We start from the raw sequence: 23,623 nt of genomic DNA, 5'->3' as shown, positions 1-23,623 counted from the left end.
GTAAAAGGCACCAGAGAGTGCTCCGTGCCCAGGCAGGTGGCACTGCCCAGCTCTGCCCCTCCTGCTCCTTGGCCAGGTGAGGGAGCTCCTGGAGACACTGCCCATTCTGCTGCTGCTGGTGGTGCTGTGCGGCTTGGACTGGGCTCTCTACTCCATCTTCGACACCATCCGCCACCACTCCTTCCTACAGTACTCCTTCCGCAGTGAGCCTATCCCCCCAGACACATTCCAGGCCCAAGCGACACCCTCTGGAGAACTCCAATGCCTGCACAGGCGCCCCACCCTAGTTCTTCCAACTGTGCCTCATCCTTCTGCCTTTTTTTTTTTTTTTTTTTTTTTTGAGACAAAGAGTCTCGCTCTGTCACCCAGGCTGGAGGAGTGCATTGGCGCAATCTCAGCTCACTGCAACCTCCACCTCCCAGGTTCAAGCAATTCTCCTGCCTCAGCCTCTTGAGTAGCTGAGATTACAGGTATGAGCCACCATGGCCAGCTAATTTTTCTATTTTTAGTAGAGACGGAGTTTCACCATGTTGGTAAGGCTGGTCTCGAACTCCTGACCTCAAGTGATCCACCTGCCTCGGCCACCCAAAGTGCTGGGATTACAGGTGTAGGCCACCGTGCCAGCCATCTTCTGCCTCTTCTTTTCCCCTTTCTGTGATTCAGCCCCTCCCTGTCCTCCTCAAGGTCAAATGTCAGCCCTGCAACCTGACAGCTCTCACAGCAGGTGACGGGGGCTCTTTACCCCTTTACACTTACAACTGGGAGCAGCGAGGGGTTAGGATTCAGGAAGGGACAGAAAGACCTAGGCAGCTGAGAAGCATTTCTGTGTCTTGACCCCTCCCTGACATCCACCCCCTTAACACATTCCTGATTTCCCCACCTGCCCTGACTTCCCTACCTGCCCTCCTGGCCGCAGGCAGTCATAAACTGGAGGTGAAGGTCGGGGGAGACTCCATGCTAGCCCGGCTTCTTCGAAAAACCATTGGGGCCCTGAACACCTCCTCAGAGACAGTGATGGAATCAAACAACATGCGTGAGTGATGCTGAAAGTTTGGATCAGAGGAATCGAGAGCGGTGGGGCAAGGGTCAAAAGACTCCAAGGTAAAGAGTTGGGGGCCTGGGCCTTGGGTGTGGAGAGATGGGGGTTGGAGCACTTGAGCTGGGGAAATCAGAGCAGGGAACACATCTGGGCAGGTTTGAAGAAGGGGAGCATGACAAGCTTGGGTCAGAGGAGTCTGGAGGCCAGGGTCTTGGGGCTAGAGGGCCCCAGCCCTCCAGAGCAGCACTGTCCAACAGGACATTCGGCGAAGATAGAAATCTGCAAGATCTGTGCCACATTGGGCCCAGCGGCTACAGTACTGACAGGGCAGTTCTGCAGTGAGGGGCAGGCAGGAGGAGAGCAGGGGAATCAGAGGACTGCACCTTCCACTGGGATGGGAAGTCCAACCCAGGGCTGCCCTGCCCCTTGGCTGGTCCTGACCAGACCCCTGGCCTGCCCCTCCCCTAGCCTGCCTGCCCCAGCCTGTGGGCCTGGATGCCAGGGCCTACTGGAGAGCTGCGCTACCAATTGGCCTGTTAGTGTGTCTCTGCCTGTTACAGGCTTTTGGCTACCGACTCCGGAGGGTCATCGCAGCCTTCTACTTCCCCAAGGTTTGCCCCTCCCCAGACCTCTCCACCCCTACACACCAGCACACACACACACACACCACACCCAGCTCCCTACCAACTCCATCTTTGGGGGATGCCTTTCTCTGTCACTGACCCCCTCCCTGCCCCCAGCGAGAGAAGAAGCGGATCCTGTTCCTCTACAATGACCTATTGAAGAAAAGAGCGGCCTTCACCAAACTCAGGAGGGCCGCTATCCTGAGGCGGGCGCGACAGCAGAAGGCTCCGGTAAGTCCAGGCGTGAGTGCTACTGCCAGCTCCTGGCTGGGTCTAAGTACAGCGGGGCAAGGGGCAGCTCCCTTCAGTCCACCCAGCACCCAGCACCCACCAGTGGTCGCAGGCCTACTCGAGCCTGGTGAGTTCTTTTTATTTTTTGAGATGGAATCTCACTGTGTTGCCCAGGCTGGAGTGCAGTGGCACGATCTCGGCTCACTGCAACCTCTGCCTCCCAGGTTCAAGCGATTCTCCTGTCTCAGCCCCCCACTCCACAAGTAGCCAGGATTACAGGCACGCGCCATCACGCCCAGCTATTTTTTTGTATTTTTAGTAGAGACAGGGTTTCACCATGTTGGCTAGGCTGGTCTCAAACTCCTGACCTCAGGTGATCCGCCCACCTCAGCCTTCCAAAGTGCTAGGATTACAGGCATGAGCCACCCAGCCCGGCCAAGCCCGGTGAGATCTGATGCAACAGATGCTGAGGGCCCCAGCCATCTAGCTCCTAAGGTCAGGGCTGTGCCCGTTTCTGAATCCCAGGATTCAGCCCAGCCTAAGATACTCAGTGGACCATTAGGAAGCAGGCAGAAAAGGAGAATGAGATTTAATACAGTCTGCTCACAGAAAAGCAAGAGGGCCGCACAGAAACAGGAGGCCCAAGGCAAAACCAAAGGTTCTACCAGAGGGCTGCAGACCAGAAGCTCGGTGCAGTTCAGGGGACAGGAGGAGGCAGGTGGGCTGGGAGTCAGGAAGGCCTCATGCAGGGGCACACGGTAAGACACATGGAATCTGAGGAAGCAGACTCCAGTCCATACTCCCTCATTAAGTTGTGTCACCTTGGCCAAGGTCTTCACTGAGCCTTGGTTTCTCCCTCTGAAGAATGCCAAGACTGGAGAGATCTGTAAGTCCTGCTCACTGGAGATCAGCCTAGAGTGGTGGTCAGGTGTGGGACTCCGGTGCCAGAGGGCCTAAGTATGAATCCTGGCTCCTTCCCTCATTACTATGACAACGGTGTGACCTTGAGCACATGACTTAACTGCTGTGCCTGGCTTTTGCCTTCCATAAAATGGGGTTAACTACTCCATCTGGTTGTTGTAAGGATTAAATGAGTAGTACTCACATGGTGCTGGCATGCAGCAAGTTCCATATGCATGCATGTTATCATTGTTGTGACCCTGGGCAGTGATCACATCTCTAAGCATCAGTTTTCTCACCTGAAAAAAAAGAGATGATAATAACACTATCTGCCTTATATGATAATTGAATTGAATTTTTTTTTTTTTTTTGAGACTAAGTCTCACACTGTCACCCAGGCAGACGTGATCTTGGCTCACTGCAACCTCCACCTCCCCAGTTCAAGCGATTCTTGTGCCTCAGCTTCCCAAGTAGCTGGGATTACAGGCATGTACTACCACGCCCAGCTAATTTAGAATTGAAATAATTTACGTACAGTATCTTAGTACAGGACCTGACATTATAAACAATGAGTGGCAGCCATTCTTATTTAATCAGTCCTAACAAAGTTCATAAAAGTGAGACTGTGTTTGCTTAGCTTTTTCCCTAGTGCCTGGATACCCCCAGCCCCCATGACACACAATAGGGGCCAAATGAATGTGTTGTGAAAAAATGAAAAACAAAAAAGAACACGCTGGGATTCCTTGACAGGGTCGTGAAGCAAACTGAATGTGAACGCACAGATGGAAATGTGCCGGACAGTCATTCCAAGCAGAATGTGCAAAGACTCAGAGTCCACAGGAAATGCCAAGTGCCAGGGCTAGTCTCAGGAGAAACGGGCTCAGAAGAGACAGCTCTCAGGGAGGGCTAAAGTGAGAAAGAGGCTAGAAAGGGACCAGGTGATGGAAGGCTCTGAAGGCCAAGCCCAGGAGTTCTGCCCGTCTGGCAGGCAGCAGAGCCTCTGGAGTTTCTTGGGCAAAGAGTGGCTGCTTCCTGGGTAAGGTGGCCTGTGAAAAATCCCTGACAACTGTGTAGAGACATGTCGTGAGGGATGGCAGGGATCATAGTGAACTAGGTTTGTGGTTTGGAATCAGGGCCCCTGGGGTCCAGCCAAGTTGGATTGTTTACTATCTGTGTGACTTTGAGAGTCACTTCACCTTTCTCATCTGTAAAGTGGGGATAGCAACAGTGATAGTCGATCTGGCCTGCTCACTTCTCAGCCTCACTGTGAAAACCAAATATGATTTACATGAAAGTGCAAATCAGAGTTGTGGCTGATACCCGCTTAGAGAGAGCCTGGAGGGTGCATCCTCCCATTCTCCATCTCAGAGTTGGGGAGGGAGGCACCCTCGCCCTCCAGGGGTTTCCTTTGTCTAACCCAGCCTCCTCCAACCCGCGGGCATTGTTAGGCCTGGCGACTTCAGACACGAAACGCTGTCCAGTTCCCCTTCTTTCCCGCCTCGCTCCCCGGCTGGCGCTAACGCCCATCTCCCAACAGCGCCACCCGCTGGCGGATATCCTGCACCGCGGCTGCCCGCTCCTGCGCCGCTGGCTGCGCCGGCGCTGCGTGGTGTGTCAGGCACCCGAGACGCCCGAGTCCTACGTGTGCCGGACGCTGGACTGCGAGGCCGTGTACTGCTGGTCGTGCTGGGACGACATGCGGCAGCGGTGCCCGGTCTGCACGCCCCGCGAGGAGCTCTCTTCCTCCGCCTTTAGTGACAGCAACGACGACACTGCCTACGCGGGGTGAAGAGGCGTCCTGCTCGCTATTCTGCCTCGTCCTTCTCAGTTAATAAAATGCCCTGTACGCTTCACGTGGGTCGGGGACTGGGGTGAGCCGCGTGCTGCCTCGCCTGCAGTCGGGAAAGCCTGCCCTCCCGACCTCTCCGAGCCAGGCTCGGAGGCACAGGAGGCAGGGAGGCCGCGAAGCTACTAGGGAGGGGTCCGGACCTGGGGCCGGGTGAAGGCGCGCCGCCCAAGTCGGTCGGACCGGGACCCGGCTCCCACCCTGCACAGTTGCGGGAAAGCGGTAGCGCTGAGCAGCGCGGGCGTAGTGGGCGGGGTCCCCGCTCCCGAGGCACCCGGCGCTCTGCGGGGCGGGCCTTGCCGGGGGCGGAGCTTGGCTTGGGGCCGGGTGGGAGGGGGCGGGCCGGGGCGGGGCCTGGTGGCTGCGAGGTGCTGCTGGGTTCTCCGAGGCGACCTGGCCGCCGGCCGCTCCTCCGCGCGCTGTTCCGCACTTGCTGCCCTCGCCCGGCCCGGGGTGCCGCTGCCATGCGGCTGGCGCTGCTCTGGGCCCTGGGGCTCCTGGGCGCGGGCAGCCCTCTGCCTTCCTGGCCGCTCCCAAATATAGGTGAGTCCTCGGCCTGGAGTGGGTCGGGGGGCGCACTGGGAGGGAGGTGCAGGAAAGTCGGAAGGCATTAGGGTAATGGGGCCGGACGGAGACCCTGAGAGAGCCCAGCCAGAGCGCGGCCCGCCCTGGTCCGCTGTCCTGGGCCTAGGGCCCGGTGACTTGGCGATAGGGTGAAGAGAGAAGGAGGGGGGATGCCGGCGCCCCCTGCCTCCTGCCTGGTCATCCTCTGCGCGGTCCCTGCGGACACTTTCAGGCTCCGGTACCACGTACCGAGGGGCCTGTCCAGCGCCACTTCAAGATCGTGATGAGAGGGTCGCTGCTCCCCAGGACTGGCATCTTCGCTGCTCTGGGGCCTAGCTAACCGTTCCACCCGGTGCCAGGGCGCTGAGCGGGCATGGCTTGTAGGGTTTAGTGAAGAGGATTCTCTCTAGCCTCTATTCCAGGCCTGGGGCCGCCAGGCACTCCTCACCCTGGTGCTGTTGCCACCAGTGCCTGGCCGAGCGGGAGGGGCCCGAGATGAGCCAGGAGAAGGGAGAATTGGCCAGGAAAGAGGCTGGGACACCAACTCCTCCTTGGAACTTTCACTTCCCGCTGCTGTCTTGGGCCGGGACCGAGAGGGCAGGCGCGGGTGGAGTGTCCGGAGGAGAGAGGGCCATTGTGTGTGGGGGGGGTGGGGGGTGCTCGAGGAGGAAGCAGAGGCTGTAGGCAGCGGGTGTGCCTGACTGGGCATGAGGGTGTTTAGGGAGGTGGGGGTGTTTGCACTGCTCACCCAGAAATGGGCGTTCCTGGCATCTCCAATGTGAGCGAAGGGGAGGGTGAGCAGGCACCCGGCCACAAGGCTTAGCTCAGTCTCGAGAGGGGGCGTTCCTGAAGGGGGGGGGGGGTGATTGGAGGGGAGTGGGAACAGGGGAGGGTCCCTGTGAGAACCTGGGATTGGCCGGAAGGGGACAAGGAGGGCCACAGGCTGAGCAAGCCGAAAGTCTTTCTTGGGGACTTGTGAATGGGTTGGTGGGTGGAAAGCCATAAATTAGAGAGACACCCCCTCCTTCCAGTATTCTCCTTTAAGTCTCAGCATGCAATGTGGAAGCCCCTCAGGTACCTAAGGGCCTTGATGGGCTGGGAGCTGGTGGATCTGGGGGCACCTGCCACCCCCAGCCCTGCTGTCGATTCCCTCAGTACTGTCTTGGGGTGTCCTGGGACCTACAGGTGGCACCGAGGAGCAGCAGGCAGAGTCAGAGAAGTCCCTGAGGGAGCCCTTGGAGCCCCAGGTCCTTCAGGACGATCTCCCAATTAGCCTCAAAAAGGTGCTTCAGGTGAGCTCCTACTCCCCTCTAATAAATAAACGAATCCACACACGCCCCGGCATAGTCAAGTGTCTCAAGGCCAAAGCTTGGCTGAGGAACTGGTGGGTAGAGCTCGCTGTAGTGGGTCTATCCCAGGCCCAGCTGCCTCTCCCACCACACCCCAGCACCTGGCTTCACTTATCTCCCTCTCCCTCTGCACACACATCTGTCTGCCTCAGCCCCACCCAACCCATCCATCTCCATTGGGGAAATTGTGAAGCCAAACTTGCTTTCTTCATCTCATGTTGTCGGTTTTCTCAGTGGGGGGATTTGGAAAGAGTCAGGACCTTACCAAACCACCACCACCCCCACCCCATTCTAAAGCTGAGTCAGAGGAAGGGCTGGGGCTTGTGCTGGGTCCTACACGGTGCTTCCTCTCTGGGCAGGAAGCCGAGAAGGGGTGGCTCAGATACCTTCCTTGACCTCCACATACAACCCCCCAGAACAATGCTCCAGGCCAGGCAGGGTTTCCTGGCCCCTCCCCTGGGATCCCCCCACCAGTGATCTAATTGCTGGTGCTCTTCTGTGGGCCTAAGGTTTTCTGGTTAGAGAGGCTGGGAGTTGTGGGCAGGTCTAGGGAGGTGACCTGCCCTCTGGTGCCCACAGACCAGTCTGCCTGAGCCCCTGAGGATCAAGTTGGAGCTGGACGGTGACAGTCATATCCTGGAGCTGCTACAGAATAGGTAATAGTGATGGTGGCAATAACAGTGACCACATGGCCAACAACTTGTATAGCATTTATTATGTGCCAGGTGCTAAGTGCTTGTGCTCATTTAATCCTCATAACAACCCTATAAGGGATATACTATCATGTATTATTGTCCTCATTTTATACACGAGGAAGTCAAGGCACAGAGAGATTAAATAACTTGCCCCAGGTCACACAGCTAGTATGTGGTGAAAACCAGATTGGAATTCAAATAAACTAACAGAGTCAGTGGCCCAACCAGTATACTTTGCTGCCCCACGGTCAGGAGTGGAAAAGTTGGCTGCAGGAGTTTCCTGGTCCCCAGCCCCACCACCACCTTCAAGCCTCTGCTTGTCAATGCACGACCTGGGAAGTGGCTTTAGCACTGCCTTCTTTTTCTTCACTCCACAGGGAGTTGGTCTCAGGCCGCCCAACCCTGGTGTGGTACCAGCCCGATGGCACTCGGGTGGTCAGTGAGGGACACACTCTGGTGAGTCAGGCCCTCTTGTGCCGTTTTTGGCTTAGGGGATAGAGGGACCGGGTGACTGGAAGGTGAGAGGACACTGCATATTTTTACCGTCAAGCTAACTCCTCGATTCCAGTCCTGGTCTGCTCTCTGAGACAGCACTAATGTTGTTCCTGTGCTGCAGGAGAACTGCTGCTACCAGGGAAGAGTGCAGGGATATGCAGGCTCCTGGGTGTCCGTCTGCACCTGCTCTGGGCTCAGGTATACTGGGCGGATTTGATGACAGTAGAGAAAGTAAGGAGACCCAGGCATGGAGCTGAAATGTTCTCTGACTTCCTTTCTTTTTTCTTAGAGGCTTGGTGGTCCTAACTGCAGAGAGAAGCTATACCCTGGAGCAGGGGCCTGGGGACCTTCAGGGTCCTCCCATTATTTCACGAATCCAAGATCTCCACCTGCCAGGCCACACCTGTGCCCTGAGCTGGCGGGAATTTGTACACACTCAGACTCCACCAGAGCACCCCCTGGGACAGCGCCACATTCGCCGGGTGAGGATGAATGGCAGGGGGGTGGGCTTTGGTTGTCTTGAGGGCCGATCCCCAGACACTCAGAGCTATGTGTTCACAGTAACAACAGCTCCTGCGAATGGAGCACTTGCCACATGCTGGGCACTTTGTGAACATTAGCTCGTGTACTCCTCCCATACCTAGGAGGTAGGTGCTATCAATAGTTCTATTTTAAAATGACGAAACCTTACAAAAAGTATCCGGGCATGGTGACGTGCACCTGTAGTTCCAGCCACTCAGGAGGCCGAAGTGGAAGAATCGCTTGAGCCCAGGAGGCAGAGATTTCAGTGGGCCGAGATCGAGCCACTACACACCAGCCTGGGTGACAGAGTGAGACTTCGTCTCAAAGAATAAAATAAAAATAAAATAAAATAAAATAAAATCTAGCTGAGACAGATTAGGTGGTTTGCCCGAGGCCCTACAACTGATAAATGGCCTATCCATTTATTAGTTGTATTTGGCTCAAACTCTTCATCTGTCTTATGATCCCATTTGCAGAGAGCTCTCACTTGGTTATAGATAATACATAGTTACCAATGATAAAGCAATATAAATCCAATTTCCTAATTTGTAAATGAAGATAATAAAACTACTTGCTGCAAAGAGTTGCTGGGAAGATTAAATGAGTCGATATAGATGTAAAGTACTTAAAACTATGCCAGACCTATGATAAGTGACAAGAGTTGTTATTGGGATTTTTAAAAATTATTGTTATTATTATTATTTGAGACAGAGTCTCGCTCTGTCTCCCAGGCTGGAGTGCAGTGGCACAATCTCGGCTCACTGCAAGCTCTGACTCCTGGGTTCACGCCATTCTCTTGCTTCAGCCTACCAAGTAGCTGGGACTACAGGCGCCCGCCACTACACCCAGCTAATTTTTTGTATTTTTTAGTACAGACAGGGTTTCACCGTGTTATCCAGGATGGTCTGAATCTCCTGACCTCGTGATCCGCCTGCCTCGGCCTCCCAAAGTGCTGGGATTACAGGCATGAGCCACCGCGCCCAGCTAAATTACTGTTTTTAAAAAATTTTTTAAAAACCACTGAGTTTGCAGCCAGAAAAGCAGGGGTCTACTCCAACCTTCATTATCTACTTCCTGGTCCTCCTTGGCAAGTTCCTGGGCCCTCTGGCCCTCAGTGGCTCATCTGTAAAATGGGCTCTGTTTGACCCACAGAGTAGGAGTGGCTGCCTCTTGGTCAGCCCTGCACAGCTGCTGGCTGCGAGCGGCAGGTTTGCCTGATAATTCTTCTTGTCCATAGTGGAGGCGGGATGTGGTAACAGAGACCAAGACTGTGGAGTTGGTGATTGTGGCTGATCACTCGGAGGTGAGCCTGCTGGCCCCTGCACATCCTCCTCCCCCTGCACTGCCCTGCCACCTTTCATGTCACCTCTCTTGGCCTACAGGTCCAGAAATACCGGGACTTCCAGCACCTGCTGAACCGCACACTGGAAGTGGCCCTTTTGCTGGACACAGTGAGTGCTGGACAGGGCAGCCCCCACCCCAGGCCCCTGACCATGACAACCCCTCTTCTGAGCCCCAGCTGTCTTTCAGTTCTTCCGGCCCCTGAATGTACGAGTGGCACTAGTGGGCCTGGAGGCCTGGACCCAGCGTGACCTGGTGGAGATCAGCCCAAACCCAGCTGTCACCCTCGAAAACTTCCTCCACTGGCGCAGGGCACATTTGCTGCCTCGATTGCCCCACGACAGTGCCCAGCTGGTGACGTAAGGGCCCCAGACTCAGCCAGAGAGGCCAGTCCTGTCCTGGCCAAATTCACACCCCTTCAGCACCCTACCTCAGCCCCTGAAGCTCTGACCACCGTGGCTTCTGGCCCTGAACTTTGGCCTCTCTGTCCCACAGTGGTACTTCATTCTCTGGGCCTACGGTGGGCATGGCCATTCAGAACTCCATCTGTTCTCCTGACTTCTCAGGAGGTGTGAACATGGTGAGTTATTTCCAGGTCTCCTCCTCATTCCCAATTCAGTTCCTCCCAAGTGTGGTGGCATTTATTCACTGAAACCCCCCTATAAAGTTGCCCAACTCCAAAGCTACAGGTATAGAGGGTGGAGGTGTGTGATGTGGCCTTTGCTATCAGGGAGCCCTCGCTTGTGGCCAGCTAGTCACAGTGTACACAGTCACCCCCTGTGCAGTCTTCCTATTTCTTAGAGGAGGGTAGGAGGCAGCTGAGGCCCAAAGAACAGAGGTGATCTCCCTCCAGTGAGGGAGGGGGACAGAGCTGAGCTAGAACCCAGGTTTCTGCCATCCAGGCCTGGGTTCTTCTACTTTAGAAGCAATTCAGGAGGGAAGCAGTGCCTGCTGAGTGCCCGTGAGGTCAGACGTGGAGGGAACAGGAGCAGAGAGGGTGGTCTGGGCATTGTGGTGGAGGCAGGCTGGGACTGGACCTGCGGTACCCCTCCCCAATGACAGGACCACTCCACCAGCATCCTGGGAGTCGCCTCCTCCATAGCCCATGAGTTGGGCCACAGCCTGGGCCTGGACCATGATTTGCCTGGGAATAGCTGCCCCTGTCCAGGTCCAGCCCCAGCCAAGACCTGCATCATGGAGGCCTCCACAGAGTAAGTAGCTGCAGGATGGAGAGAGGGTGTGGGGCAGGGGGCAGGGAGAGGCCCCCAGCCCCAACCTTCCTTGCCACCCTCCGCAGCTTCCTACCAGGCCTGAACTTCAGCAACTGCAGCCGACGGGCCCTGGAGAAAGCCCTCCTGGATGGAATGGGCAGCTGCCTCTTTGAACGGCTGCCTAGCGGACCCCCTATGGCTGCTTTCTGCGGAAATATGTTTGTGGAGCCGGGCGAGCAGTGTGACTGTGGCTTCCCGGATGTGAGCCCCTTTCCCAAAGCCTTGCCCCACTCACTTCTGTGCCCTTGCCCTGGCTCATTAGCCCTCTCCCAGCCTCCTGAGCTCCTCTTGGGTTCTGAAGGGACTTCTCACCCCTCTCCTATTTGCCCTGTCTATGGGGACAGCACATGGGTTGTTGGGCTATAGCCCTCACTTGCTGTGTAGCTTCTGGTCTTGGCCTGTGGGAGGAGGAGGGATTGGAGGGAGGCTCACAGGCCCCACCTGCTCTGATGCCCAGCCCCCGTGCTCCTGCCCACAGGACTGTGTCGATCCCTGCTGTGATTCCTCGACCTGCCAGCTGAGGCCAGGTGCACAGTGTGCATCTGACGGACCCTGTTGTCAAAATTGCCAGGTGGGTAGAGACTAGACTGGCCACCCAGAGCTCACCTGCTGGAGCCAAGGTGGAAAGGGTCATTCTGACCCCCGGCTGGATTTGCTCAGTGCCCACACTGATGCTCATCCACCCTCCACAGCTGCGCCCGTCTGGCTGGCAGTGTCGTCCTACCAGAGGGGATTGTGACTTGCCTGAATTCTGCCCAGGAGACAGCTCCCAGTGTCCCCCTGATGTCAGCCTAGGGGATGGCGAGCCCTGCGCTGGCGGGCAAGCTGTGTGCATGCATGGGCGTTGTGCCTCCTATGCCCAGCAGTGCCAGTCACTTTGGGGACCTGGAGCCCAGCCCGCTGCGCCACTTTGCCTCCAGACAGCTAATACTCGGGGAAATGCTTTTGGGAGCTGTGGGCGCAACCCCAGTGGCAGCTATGTGTCCTGCACCCCTAGGTAAGTGAGGAAACCTGGCTCCTCCTTTGGGTTTCTGAGAGCCTTGGCCCTGCTCCTACTAACTCTGTGTGCCCTTCCCCTTCCCCCCAGAGATGCCATTTGCGGGCAGCTCCAGTGCCAGACAGGTAGGACCCAGCCTCTGCTGGGCTCCATCCAGGATCTACTCTGGGAGACTATAGATGTGAATGGGACTGAGCTGAACTGCAGCTGGGTGCACCTGGACCTGGGCAGTGATGTGGCCCAGCCCCTCCTGACTCTGCCTGGCACAGCCTGTGGCCCTGGCCTGGTAAGCAGCCTGGGTGGGCAAGACCAGGCGCGAGAAGGCACATTTGGACCACAGTGAACAAAGCCCAGACTTCACCATTCACCAATGTCAAAGGCAGGGACTCCAAGGGAAGTCAGTTTCTTACTTCAGATGGAGCAAAGTCCTATCAACTCACTATGCTTTGGTTTCCCCATCTGTAAACGCAGGGTGTGGCCTCAACCTTATTGGCCTCCCAGTCCCATTAAAGCTTTGTGGGAATCTGATCCAGGCTCTTCTCTCCCTGGGTCAGGTGTGCATAGACCATCGATGCCAGCGTGTGGATCTCCTGGGGGCACAGGAATGTCGAAGCAAATGCCATGGACATGGGGTGAGCTGGGATGGGGGAAGTGGAAGGGGAGCAGAGAGCCTCTAGAGAGGAAAAGGATGCTGGGCTTTGGAAATAGACATATCTGGGTTCTAATCCTTGCTCTACTACCTCCTAGTTGTGTGACCTCGGGCAGGTTACTAACTGTGCTGAGCTCAGTTTCCCCACCTATCAAATGGCTATAATAATAGTATCCCCATCCAGGGTACATGAGATGAGTATGAAAGCATCTACCACAGGCTGGGCACGGTGGCTTATGCCTATAATCACAGTTTTTTTGTTTGTTTGTTTGTTTTGTTTTGAGACAGAGTCTCGCTCTGTTGCCTAGGCTGGAGTGTACTGGCGTGATCTTGGCTCACTGCAACCTCTGCCTCCCAGGCTCAAACGGTTCTCATGTCTCAGCCTCCCTACTAGCTGGGATTACAGGCACCCACCACCACGCCCAGCTAATTTTTGTATTTTCAGTAGAGATGGGTTTCGCCATGTTGGCCAGGCTAGTCTCGAACTTCTGACCTCAAGTGATCCGCCCGCCTCGGCCTCCCAAAGTGCTGGGATTATAGGGGTGAACCACTGCACCCAGCCAAATCACAGTACTTTGGGAGGCCAAGGCAGGAGGATCACTTGAGGCCAGGAGTTCAAAACCAGCCTGGTCAACATAGTGAGACCCCATCTCTATCAAGGAAAAATTTAAAAATTATTCAGGCCTGCTGGTGCACACCTATGCTCCCAGCTACTTGGGAGGCTGAGGCAGGAGGATTGCTTGAGCCCAGGAGTTCGGGGCTGCAGTGAGCCATAATTGCACCACTGCACTCCAGCCTGGGCAACAGAGTGACTCCATCTTACTTGCTGTCTAAAATAAAATAAAAAAAAACCAAACAAAACAAACACAAAGAAAGAAAGCATGTACCACAGTGCCCAGCACATAGAAGGTGCTCAGTAAGTGTTAATTTGATCTAATTTGCTCTGGTATGGATAAAGACCCTCCCTCCAGGCTCTCTCTACACACATACCCAGCACAACCCCCAGTTGTAGAAATCTGAGATCTTGAAAAGCTAGAGACAAGGAAATAGTTCCAGAGTGCAGAGCTCCTCATTGCTCACCTTGTACCTCCTAGGTCTGTGACAGCAACAGGCACTGCTACTGTGAGGAGGGCTGGGCACCCCCTGACTGCACCACTCAGCTCAAAGGTAGCATGGGGGTGGGGGACAGGGGCAGCTGGGAGGGCAAAGCGTCTCATGCTTTATCTTTCCCCCTCGGCCCTCTCTTTCTGACCCCCCCTTTGCTGCTGGTTCCCTGAGTCTGTGCCCCTTGACCCCTTCACTCTCCCTGATCACTTGACTTCACTCCCTGCCCCCTGCGCCTTCATGGATCTAGAGTTCTTAGCCCTGTCCTCCCTTAAACCTGACATCCACCCACAGCAATCAGCTCCCTGACCACAGGGCTGCTCCTCAGCCTCCTGGTGTTATTGGTCCTGGTGATGCTTGGTGCCAGTTACTGGTACCGTGCCCGCCTGCACCAGCGACTCTGCCAACTCAAGGGACCCACTTGCCAGTACAGGTATGAGCATCACCTCCCTGCTACCACTTCCTTTAACTGGGGACAGTGCTGAAGGCTGCCTCACCTCTGCAGCCCCTGCCACCTGGTTCTGAGCCCCAGGCCCCTTGGACCTTAAAGTTGCTGACTGCCATACCCCACACCTCCCTTCCCTATATGCGCCCACAGCTTTTTACCTCACAGCTGTGCCCCTGTGGGGTGGCTGGAGTGCTAGGGCCATTTCTCCCCAGGAGCCCCTGTGCTGGATAAGTGGGGTCTTCCCTCAAGCTAATAAATACTGCCCCCGACCCTGACCCTACCACAATTTTACCTAAACCACACATAAGTGCCTGCAAAGGGTTAACCCCACTCAAGGATGGCATAAGGTAGAAAACAGGGTCTGAGACTGGGCCCTCTCCCTTCTTGCCTTCCCTCATGCATAGGGCAGCCCAATCTGGTCTCCCTGAACGGCCAGGACCTCCGCAGAGGGCCCTGCTGGCGCGAGGCACTAAGGTGAGTCCCGGATGCCAGAGGAAGGGGACTCCACCTTGGCCGGGCATCCAGCTTGGGCCCTGGGGGGTGCACATTAAAGGCTCCAGACTCAGAGAAAGGCTAGCACTGCCCAAGAGTCAGTCAGAGTCAGGGCCAGCCCTGCCCTCCCCTCCCCTGGCTACAGGCAGAGAAGGTGAGTCCAGAAGAGTGGGGAGGGCAGCCAGCTGGAGCAGGAGCTGCTGGGCTCCGTCCGCTGGCCAAGAGGTGGCTTTGAGAGGTGGGTCTATCCGTGCCCCCAGCAGTGACCCCAGGAGGGCACAAGGGCAGTGGTGCTCAGAATGGCCTTCGTGGGCCCAGGTCACCATGTTAGAAGGGCTGGTGAGCATCCCCGCCCTAAGCCCTCTGCTTGGATGACGGGAGTGTGTGCACACCTCCTCCCCACTCCCCACCTGCATGCACCTGCATAACTGCATGCACAGCACCCACTGCCCTGGGCCCCTGCCGGCCCTCCCTGGGCACTGACCCTTCTCTGCCCACTCTGTCTCTCTGCTTCCTCTTACCCCTCTGTGCCTATCTGCCCTTCCTGCCCTCTCAGCAGCCTAGTGCTCTCAGCTTCCCGGCTCCCCCTTCCAGGCCGCTGCCGCCTGACCCTGTGTCCAAGAGACTCCAGGTAAATCTGGGCCAGGGCCCACCCTGAGCCAAGGCAGGTGGGAGGCTTGGTACCCAACTGCAGTTCTCATCCCTGCTCCCTGTCAGTGGTGCTCTTCATTAGGTGATCGGGGTGCCCCTCAGCCTTCAGACACTCTGAGCCCCAGAAGCAGCAAAGGGTGAGCCTCCTGCCTTGGTTTCTGCCACCATCTGGTGGTCAATGGCGGGACTGCAGTCGGCCAGGGACTCCGCGGTTGACCTACACCTTCCTCCCCTGAGACATCAGCTGGCATGCCTCCAAGCCCTCTGCGCATGCCCTCATTCTCTCCTGCCCCCTGGCTGACTTTGCATGTTGACTTGAACCCCTCTGGGGAATCTATGCATGTCCACAGCCTCTGGTTATGCTCTCACAGCCACTGCCCATCTCTCTGTTCAGGCTGAGCTGGCTGACCGACCCAATCCCCCTACCCGCCCTCTGCCTGCTGACCCGGTGGTGAGAAGCCCGAAGGTAACGGTGGGGGGAGAGAAGGGCACGGCCTCTCCCCCCACCTAGGGCTGTGGTGCTGGTAGCCATGACGGTGGTGGCCGTGGCGAGATGCCCCCTCAGTGCATGAGGGCACATATCCCGGTGGTGCCTTTAATGGTGACAGGTTTGTTTGCAGACAAGGGTGACCGCTGGTGCTGCCCCCAAGCTGGTGTTCCCCAGCACCAGTGCGTTGGGGGTGGGCAACATGACACCCCCCCACCTAAGCCGGCCTCCTGCCTTCTCTCCCTCAGTCTCAGGGGCCAGCCAAGCCCCCACCCCCAAGGAAGCCACTGCCTGCCGACCCCCAGGGCCAGTGCCCATCGGGTGACCTGCCCGGCCCAGGAGCCGGAATCCCGCCCCTAGTGGTACCCTCCAGGTAGGAGGAGCCCTGGGGATGGGTGGGCGGGGCGAGTGACGTGGGGGAAGGGGGCCTCTGACCCTTTTTTCTTGGCTTCCTGCAATCCAGACCAGCGCCACCGCCTCCGACAGTGTCCTCGCTCTACCTCTGACCTCTCTGGAGGTTCCGCTGCCTCCAAGCCGGACTTAGGGCTTCAAGAGGCGGGTGTGCCCTCTGGAGTCCCCTACCATGACGGAGGCGCCAGAGACTGGACGCGGTGTCTTAAGGTTCCGGGCACCGCCACGCGCTGTCAAGCAGCACTCTGCGGACCTGCCGGCGTAGTTGCAGCCGGGGCTTGGGGAGAGGCTGGAGTTGGACGGGGTTAAGGAAGGTCTGCACAGCCTGTCTCTGCCACAGCCTGTCTCTGCTCAGCTGCAATAAATGTGACATCTTGGGAGCGTTCCGCAGAGTTTGCTTCTAGAAGCCGGGTCGCTCCTGCTGCGGTTCCAGGTCTGGCCGCCAGGAGACGCTGCCGCCTCAGACGAGGGCGGGCTCTGTGGGGCGGGAGTACCAGAAAGGGTCGGCGTGTGTCCCCGGGATGCTCGCGGCTTCCCTCTGCCCAGACTGGGGTGGCTTTCGGCGCAATCTTTCAAGCTGTTGGACCTGCCGTCCCCACTCTGACCACTGGCTGGGAAAAGTGGATCTGGCTGGTGTTCTCAGAGTCCAGAAGCCAGGGCGGAGCGGGGCGGCGGCTGCTCCCACGATCCCAAGGCCGCGCACCTGCCTCCTCCCCCTCTGCCGCCGCCACCTGAGGGATCGGGAACAAAGGTGCTTTGTACAGGCCGCAACCACCTCATTACTTCGTCTTAGGGACTGGGGCCGCGTGGGCCCCCAGCCCAGAACGAAGGTGTGGAGCGGCAAGGGACAGACGCCAATCCTAAAGTGAGCATCTAGCGCGCCACCTAAGGCTCTTTAGGGAAGGTGGTCCCAGAAGCTGCGTTGTCCCTTCCGCTTGCACTGTCCCTAGATGTGCAAAGAAAACGGGGCAGTGCATGAAGGTGGTTGAACAGGCTTCATGGATCCTCGCCCGCGCCTCACTTTCCCCTATCTGGGCAAAGGTTATGTACCCTTATTTAAAATCTTCCAAACTTCTAATAAGGCAATCTACCCTGCACTAAAGCAGACACGAAAGGGATGACCTCCCTAAAAATACTGCTGTTGGAATACGTCCTTCCTCCGCCCCCTCGCAGTGCGGTGTAGCCTCAGTGGAAGCTTTGGCGAACCTGGCGCGCGCTGCGGTGCGCAGAGGGTTAACTGGAGTTGGCGCTGGGTGGAGAGGAGGAGACGCGCTCCCATTGGTGGAAAGTTATCCAGGGGCGGGGTCAGCGAGTATCCGCACCCCACCCCCCTTTCCGCAACCTCCCTCTTCACTTTGTACCTTTCTCGCCTCGACTGTGAAGCGGGCCGGGACCTGCCAGGCCAGACCAAACCGGACCTCGGGGGCGATGCGGCTGCTGCCCCTGCTGCGGACTGTCCTCTGGGCCGCGTTCCTGGGCTCCCCTCTGCGCGGGGGCTCCAGCCTCCGCCACGTAGTCTACTGGAACTCCAGTAACCCCAGGTAGCCGGGCCGAACCGGGCGAGCGCCTAGCTAAGTCTGCGCGCTCCCGGGCTTTGCGCGCGCCCGCCACCCGCTTTTTGCGCGGCGCCGCCTTAGCCTGGCCGCGCGCCGGGGCTCCTTTGTTTGAGCCGGCGGGGGAGGGGGGAGGGGCGAGGGGCGAGGCGCGCCCTGGGTCTCCCCACAGCCCGCATGTGTTGGGGGGCAGGCAGAAGACCTCAGCCCCAAGGGTTGTCTAGGGGGTCTTGGAGCATGGAGCCGGGGGGGGCCTTTGCCCGCACTCCGGGCTCCGCCCCCCTCGCTGCTCTCCTGGCGATCCCCAGCCTCCCGCAGGCTGGAGCTGTGGCTGACGAACTTGAGAGCGAGGGAGGGGGCTTTACTCTTGTGAAAGAGCGTGGGTTACTCTGCTGCCCGCTGGGTCTCAGCCCTGGCTCCCACTCTGTCTCCTGATCTTATTTGCTATCTCTGCTTTCATCTCTGTCTTTATTGGTCCTTCTGTTTCTTTCCAGTGTCAGCCCTGCCCTTCTAGCCGAATCACCTCTGGGCAAGTCCCGTGACCTTCCTAACCTCATTTATCTCACCTGTATAATGGGCTAATAATACCTAGTACCCTGGGAAGTCTGGCGGAGTAAGTGAGGTCATGTATGTGAAAGAGGCTCAGGCTGTACAGATATAAACTATTATTTCTTTCTCTCTCCTGAGCTGTCTGCCTTTGAACCTCAGTATATTTTACTGTTTCCATCCCCCTCCCCAAGTCTTCCTGCCTCTCCTATTTCCCATCTGCTTTTCTTTCTGATTTTCTACTTGAGACAATCTGTGACTCTATTCATTTCTTCACTCACTGACATTTATTTATTAAACACATACTGTGTGTGCCCGGCCCTGTGCTAGGTTGCAGGGGATTAACTATATAGATGAAAAGATCAAGACCCTGCCCCCTGGGATTCCACAGACTCTCTGGAGAACAGGCGCAATTACAATACCAATAACAAGTGATAAGAGCTTTTGTTGTCCTTGGACTCTGAATTCTCTATCTCTGTCACAGACCAAAGCTTCTGAATCACTTGGAGGACCTGTTAAAAATTCAGGTTTCTCACCCCCCAATCTTAAGGTTTCTGGCTCATTCATTCAATCCACAAATATTTATTGAACACTGTCTTGTGCTGGGCACTTTTCCAGGCACGGGGGATGCAGTAGAACAAATCTTACCAAGGCCCTGTCCTTGCTCAGCTTGCGTTCTAGTAAGTCTGGGCTGGCTGAGCCCAGGAATCTTCATTTCTAATCAGAACTGATACAAGTGGTCCTTGGACCACCCATTGGAGGCTTTTCCTAAGTCACACTTGGCTGTGTTTGTGGTATGGGGGGTGGTTCATGCAGCATTCAGTACTGTGGGGAGCAGCCCCTTCCAGCCCTTCCCACCTGTGCTGGCTTCACCAGGCAGCTCCCAAGAGATGGGGAAGGGAGTCCTGAGAAGACTGGGTAGTATGTGGACTCCCCCCATGCCTGGCACTTGCTCCTCCTGGTCAAAAAAGGGAGGCACCTAGCACCCACTCCCTCATTCTTTTTTTTTTTTTTTTTTTTTTTTAATTTTTAGAATTTAGAGACAGGGTCTTGCTCTGTCACCCAGGCTGTAGTGCGGTGGCATAATAGCTCACTACAGGAACTCATGGACTCTAAGGATCCTCCTGCCTCAGCCTCTCAAGTAGCTGGGACTACAGGAGTGCACCACCATTCATGGCCTTTATTTATTTTATTTTATTTTATTTTTTTTGAGATGGAGTGTCGCTCTGTCTCCCAGGCTGGAGTGCAGTGGCGCAATCTCGGCTCACTGCAAGCTCCGCCTCCCGGGTTCACGCCATTCTCCTGCCTCAACCTCCCGAGTAGCTGGGACTACAGGTGCCCGCCACCATGCCCGGCTAATTTTCTTTTTATATTTTTAGTAGAGACAGGGTTTCTTTTTTTTTTTTTGAGACAGAGTCTCGCTGTCGCCCAGGCTGGAGTGCAGTGGCACGATCTCGGCTCACGGCAGGCTCCGCCCCCCGGGGTTCAAGCCATTCTCCTGTCTCAGCCTCCCGAGTAGCTGGGACTACAGGCGCCCGCCATCTCGCCCGGCTAAGTTTTTTTGTATTTTTAGTAGAGACGGGGTTTCACTGTGTTAGCCAGGATGGTCTCGATCTCCTGACCTTGTGATCCGCCCGCCTCGGCCTCCCAAAGTGCTGGGATTACAGGCGTGAGCCACCGCGCCCGGCTAGAGACAGGGTTTCACTGTGTTAGCCAGGGTGGTCTTGATCTCCTGACCTCATGATCCGCCCACCTCAGCCTCCCAAAGTGCTGGGATTACAAGCGTGAGCCGCCGCGCCCGGCCTATTTATTTATTTATTTATTTATTTATTTATTTATTTATTTATGGTAGAGACAGTCTCACCATGTTGCCCAGGCTGGTCTTGAACTCTTGGCCTCAAGCGATCCTCCCACCTCGGCCTCCCAAAGTGCTGGGATTCAGATGTGAGCCACCACACCTGGCCTCCCTCATTCTTTTTTTACCATGACATTCTTTTCACCCTTGGGTTGAAGTCAGTCTAAAGGACAGTGTTCCTCACTTTATATCTGTGTTTGAGGAGACTTTTCCCAACCCGTGTCTCCACCTCTGTGTCTGCAACTGCACTGTGTGCAACTGTACCTTCTGCCTCTCTGCCCAGCTTCTTCACAGCATCCATCCACCTGACATTGATCAAGCCTGGTGCTGTACCATGTTGAGTGTTGGGCACTGGGGCTAGAGAGGTGTGTGGCAGCTCCAGCCTGTAAGACAGGGTGTGGTGACCCTCCTTCTCACATGTAAGCTGTGTGGTTATGGGCACTGCAGGTCTTAGCCTCTCGGAACCTGTGAATCGATCATCTCATCCATTTCTTGCACTCTCTTTGTCTCTCAAGAGTTGTCAGTCTGGGAACCTTGGGCCTTCCTGAGCTGCTCCTTCGCACATGGGTGGAGGAGAGGCTGGCAGGGGCCTCTGAGAAGGAGTGTCTCTGGCCTCCATGGCCACGGTGTGGTGCCCTCCGCTCCTCAGCCCACCCTGCGTTATGCCTGCAGGTTGCTTCGAGGAGACGCCGTGGTGAAGCTGGGCCTCAACGATTACCTAGACATTGTCTGCCCCCACTACGAAGGCCCAGGGCCCCCTGAGGGCCCCGAGACGTTTGCTTTATACATGGTGGACTGGCCAGGCTATGAGTCCTGCCAGGCAGAGGGCCCCCGGGCCTACAAGCGCTGGGTGTGCTCCCTGCCCTTTGGCCATGTCCAATTCTCAGAGAAGATTCAGCGCTTCACACCCTTCTCCCTCGGCTTTGAGTTCTTACCTGGAGAGATTTACTACTACATCTGTGAGTGGCCAAGGGCACACTGGACACCTCTTGTGTACCAGAAGGGTAGAGAAGGGGAAGGAGAGGCCTGGGAGGAGAGGGGGCTGGGTCTCTAATGTACATCGGGTTGGGGTATGGGCTGAACTCAGGACTGAGGAGGGAAATGTCTAGAAAGGAGAAAGGAGGAGGAGCTAGGAAAGGGGGCCAGGGAGATGAGAGGACTGGATGGGGCCTGATACATGGTTGTGGCCCCAAAGTAAGGAAATGCTTTCCAGGGACCTGGAGAGAAGAAAAGCTGGGAGGGTCTGAAACAGTCTGAGGCATACAAAGGGGTGACTCCGTGTGCTAACTTCTTCCCACTTTCCCACTACCCAGCGGTGCCCACTCCAGAGAGTTCTGGCCAGTGCTTGAGGCTCCAGGTGTCTGTCTGCTGCAAGGAGAGGAGTAAGTGGGTTGGGGGCATGGACCCTACTGGCTAATGTGGGGCCTTGGGAAGGAGGGAAGGAGTGAGAAGAATCTAGGAGCATCAGACTCCAGGGGTCCTGGTGAAGCTTCAAGCTGTGGTCTCTTCTCCCCATTTAGCCTTGAGGGAGCTTCTACTGCACCATCCTCTCCCCACTTCTGTTTTGTTTTGTTTTGTTTTGTTTTTAGATGGAGTCTCGCTCTGTTGCCCAGGCTGGAGTACAGTGGTGTGATCTCGGCTCACTGCAAGCTCCGCCTCTTTGGTTCACGCCATTCTCCTGCATCAGCCTCCCGAGTAGCTGGGACTACAGGCACCCGCCGCCATGCCCGGCTAATTTTTTGTGTTTTTAGTAGAGACAGGGTTTCACCGTGTTAGCCAGGACGGTCTCAATCTCCTGACCTCGTGATCCACTCACCTCGGCCTCCCAAAGTGCTGAGATTACAGGCGTGAGCCACCACCCCCGGCTCCCCCACTTCTTTTTTAAGAGACAGGGTCTTGCTGTGTTGCCCAGGCTGGAATGCAGTGGCACGATCATACCTCACTGCAGCCTGAAACTCCTGGGTTCAAGTGATTCTCTTGCCTCAGCTTCCCGAGTAGCTGGGATTACAGGCGTGTGCCACCACAACTCACAACTGGCTAAATTATTTTTTATTTTTTGTAGAGATGGGATCTCACTGTGTTGCCCAGGCTGGTCTTGAACTCCTGACCTCAAGAGATCCTCCTGCCTCCCAAAGCACTGGGATTACAGGCGTGAGCCACCATGTCTTGTGTAGCCTCACTGCACACTTTTTTTTTTTTTTGAGACAGAGTCTCGCTCTCGCTCTGTCGCCTAGGGCTGGAGTACAGTGGTGCGACCTCAGCTTACTTAAACCTCACCCTCCCGGGTGCAAGCAATTCTCCTGCCTCAGTCTTCCGAGTAGCTAGGACCACAGGCACGTGCCACCCAGCTGATTTTTTTTTTTTTTTTTTTTTTTAGTAGAGACAGGGTTTCACCATGTTGGCCAGGCTGGTCTCAAACTCCTGGCCTCAAGTGATCCACTCGCCTCAGCCTTCCAAAGTGCTGGGATTACAGGCGTGAGCCATGACACCCGACATACTGTACACTTTTTTAAGCTGGGCCAAGAGAATGGGGTGTCCAGGGGCAAGGCCCTTCAAGGTCTTAGCTGAGTTGGTTGTCTCTATTGGCAATTTTGGGGAGGCTTGGAAGTTAGGGCTTAGAAAGGATGAGGTCGTAGATCATGGGAAGGGAGTGGCTGGTTTGGGAGACCCTGGAGGATGGGAAAGGAGGGAACTGCTAATGAGAAGGGGAGGAAGGAGGCTGGTAAAGTGGGTGGACTGATCAGTGCTACCCCCTCCCCCTCACAGAGTCTGAGTCAGCCCATCCTGTTGGGAGCCCTGGAGAGAGTGGTACATCAGGGTGGCGAGGGGGGGACACTCCCAGCCCCCTCTGTCTCTTGCTATTACTGCTGCTCCTGATTCTTCGTCTTCTGCGAATTCTGTGAGCCAAGCAGACCTTCCCTCTCATCCCAAGGAGCCAGAGTCCTCCCAAGATCCCCTGGAGGAGGACGGATCCCTGCTGCCTGCACTGGGGGTACCAATTCAGACCGACAAGATGCAGCATTGATGGGGGAGATCAGAGGGTCTGAGGTGCCTCTTGCAGGAGCCTGTCCCCTCATCACAGGCTAAAGAAGAGCAGTAGACAACCCTGGACACTCTGAAGCAGAGGCAAGACAAACACAGGCGCTTTGCAGGCTGCTCTGAGGGTCTCAGCCCATCCCCCAGGAGGACTGGGATTTGGTATGATCAAATCTGCAAGCCAGCTGGGGGCCCAGGCTGAAGACCTGGGGACAGGTGGATTGCTGGACCAGGGCAAAGAAGAAGCCCTGCCATCTGCCCTGTGGGCCTTTTCCCTGGGGCAGCACCTTGCCCTCCCCAGGGGGTCACTCACTTGTCTTCTATGAAGACGGACTCTTCATGAGGTTGAATTTCATGCAAGTTTGTATTTTTATAAGTATCTAGACCAAACCTTCAATAAACCACTCATCTTTTTGTTGCCCTCCCCAATCTACTGCCCTCAGGCCCCTTCCCTGATAGCAGGACTCCCTGTGGCCTGTGCTCTCAGCTTAGCTTGGCCTGACCTCCATGCCAGCTGT

General features: G+C 56.3%; 3 protein-coding genes and 1 long non-coding RNA gene across 21 annotated transcripts in view; 3 read left to right on the top strand and 1 right to left on the bottom strand.

Moving 5' to 3' along the window:
- The window catches only part of DCST1 (DC-STAMP domain containing 1), a 17,351-nt gene extending 12,707 nt beyond the window's left edge, over positions 1-4,644 (top strand). The window contains exons 12-16 of the mRNA XM_032154374.2: positions 77-203; positions 917-1,033; positions 1,508-1,650; positions 1,780-1,893; positions 4,331-4,644. Of these exons, the coding sequence (XP_032010265.1) occupies positions 77-203; positions 917-1,033; positions 1,508-1,650; positions 1,780-1,893; positions 4,331-4,582 (753 nt within the window). The 3' untranslated portion in view covers positions 4,583-4,644. The remainder of the gene's footprint in view (positions 1-76; positions 204-916; positions 1,034-1,507; positions 1,651-1,779; positions 1,894-4,330) is intronic.
- The window catches only part of LOC116469339 (uncharacterized), an 18,803-nt gene extending 1,092 nt beyond the window's left edge, over positions 1-17,711 (bottom strand). The window contains exons 1-2 of the long non-coding RNA XR_004248249.1: positions 17,477-17,711; positions 2,999-3,092 (exon numbers count right to left, since the gene is read on the bottom strand). This is a non-coding gene — a long non-coding RNA (uncharacterized LOC116469339). The remainder of the gene's footprint in view (positions 1-2,998; positions 3,093-17,476) is intronic.
- ADAM15 (ADAM metallopeptidase domain 15) lies at positions 4,993-16,493 on the top strand. Of its 15 annotated transcripts, none has more exons than XR_004248245.2 (23): positions 4,993-5,182; positions 6,389-6,495; positions 7,132-7,208; positions 7,625-7,703; positions 7,864-7,940; positions 8,032-8,224; positions 9,502-9,567; positions 9,647-9,715; positions 9,795-9,964; positions 10,101-10,185; positions 10,668-10,816; positions 10,903-11,077; positions 11,355-11,447; positions 11,569-11,873; positions 11,964-12,159; positions 12,428-12,505; positions 13,617-13,689; positions 13,921-14,059; positions 14,479-14,548; positions 15,123-15,197; positions 15,284-15,354; positions 15,612-16,077; positions 16,168-16,200. XR_004248245.2 is itself a non-coding variant. In XM_032154359.2 (23 exons), the coding sequence occupies exons 1-23, from the start codon at positions 5,104-5,106 to the stop codon at positions 16,208-16,210; spliced, it is 2,592 nt and encodes an 863-aa protein (XP_032010250.1). In that variant the 5' UTR covers positions 4,993-5,103; the 3' UTR covers positions 16,211-16,493. The 15 variants fall into 15 exon arrangements, 12 of the variants coding, with proteins under 12 accessions (XP_032010250.1, XP_032010249.1, XP_032010252.1 ...); XR_009213614.1 differs by lacking the exon at positions 16,168-16,200 and having other exon boundaries at positions 15,612-15,825; positions 15,953-16,077; XM_032154359.2 differs by lacking the exon at positions 15,284-15,354 and having other exon boundaries at positions 15,126-15,197; positions 15,612-15,683; positions 15,953-16,077; positions 16,168-16,493.
- EFNA4 (ephrin A4) lies at positions 17,460-23,623 on the top strand. Of its 4 annotated transcripts, XM_032154380.2 has the most exons (5): positions 17,544-17,656; positions 20,742-21,028; positions 21,383-21,451; positions 22,836-22,877; positions 23,002-23,527. In XM_032154380.2, the coding sequence occupies exons 1-5, from the start codon at positions 17,544-17,546 to the stop codon at positions 23,154-23,156; spliced, it is 666 nt and encodes a 221-aa protein (XP_032010271.1). In that variant the 3' UTR covers positions 23,157-23,527. The 4 variants fall into 4 exon arrangements, with proteins under 4 accessions (XP_032010272.1, XP_032010273.1, XP_032010271.1 ...); XM_032154381.2 differs by lacking the exon at positions 22,836-22,877 and having other exon boundaries at positions 17,460-17,656; positions 23,002-23,623; XM_032154382.2 differs by having other exon boundaries at positions 17,460-17,656; positions 22,836-23,623.

The sequence above is a fragment of the Hylobates moloch genome, unplaced genomic scaffold (assembly GCF_009828535.3).
Source record: "Hylobates moloch isolate HMO894 unplaced genomic scaffold, HMol_V3 SCAFFOLD_5, whole genome shotgun sequence".
Classification (NCBI taxonomy): Eukaryota; Metazoa; Chordata; class Mammalia; order Primates; family Hylobatidae; genus Hylobates; species Hylobates moloch.
Note: the sequence above shows the minus strand (reverse complement) of the source record. Positions and strands in the feature narration are given on the sequence as shown.

Excerpts from the sequence above, each read along its gene's own strand:
- EFNA4 (XM_032154380.2), top strand. The coding sequence starts at position 17,544 with ATGCGGCTGCTGCCCCTGCTGCGGACTGTCCTCTGGGCCGCGTTCCTG. Across the intron at positions 21,452-22,835 it reads TGTCTGCTGCAAGGAGAGGA|AGTCTGAGTCAGCCCATCCT; the intron begins GTAAGTGGGTTG and ends TCCCCCTCACAG. Across the intron at positions 22,878-23,001 it reads TGGGAGCCCTGGAGAGAGTG|GAGCCAGAGTCCTCCCAAGA; the intron begins GTACATCAGGGT and ends TCTCATCCCAAG.
- ADAM15 (XM_032154358.2), top strand. The coding sequence starts at position 5,104 with ATGCGGCTGGCGCTGCTCTGGGCCCTGGGGCTCCTGGGCGCGGGCAGC. Across the intron at positions 7,704-7,863 it reads TCAGTGAGGGACACACTCTG|GAGAACTGCTGCTACCAGGG; the intron begins GTGAGTCAGGCC and ends CCTGTGCTGCAG. Across the intron at positions 11,078-11,354 it reads GTGACTGTGGCTTCCCGGAT|GACTGTGTCGATCCCTGCTG; the intron begins GTGAGCCCCTTT and ends TCCTGCCCACAG.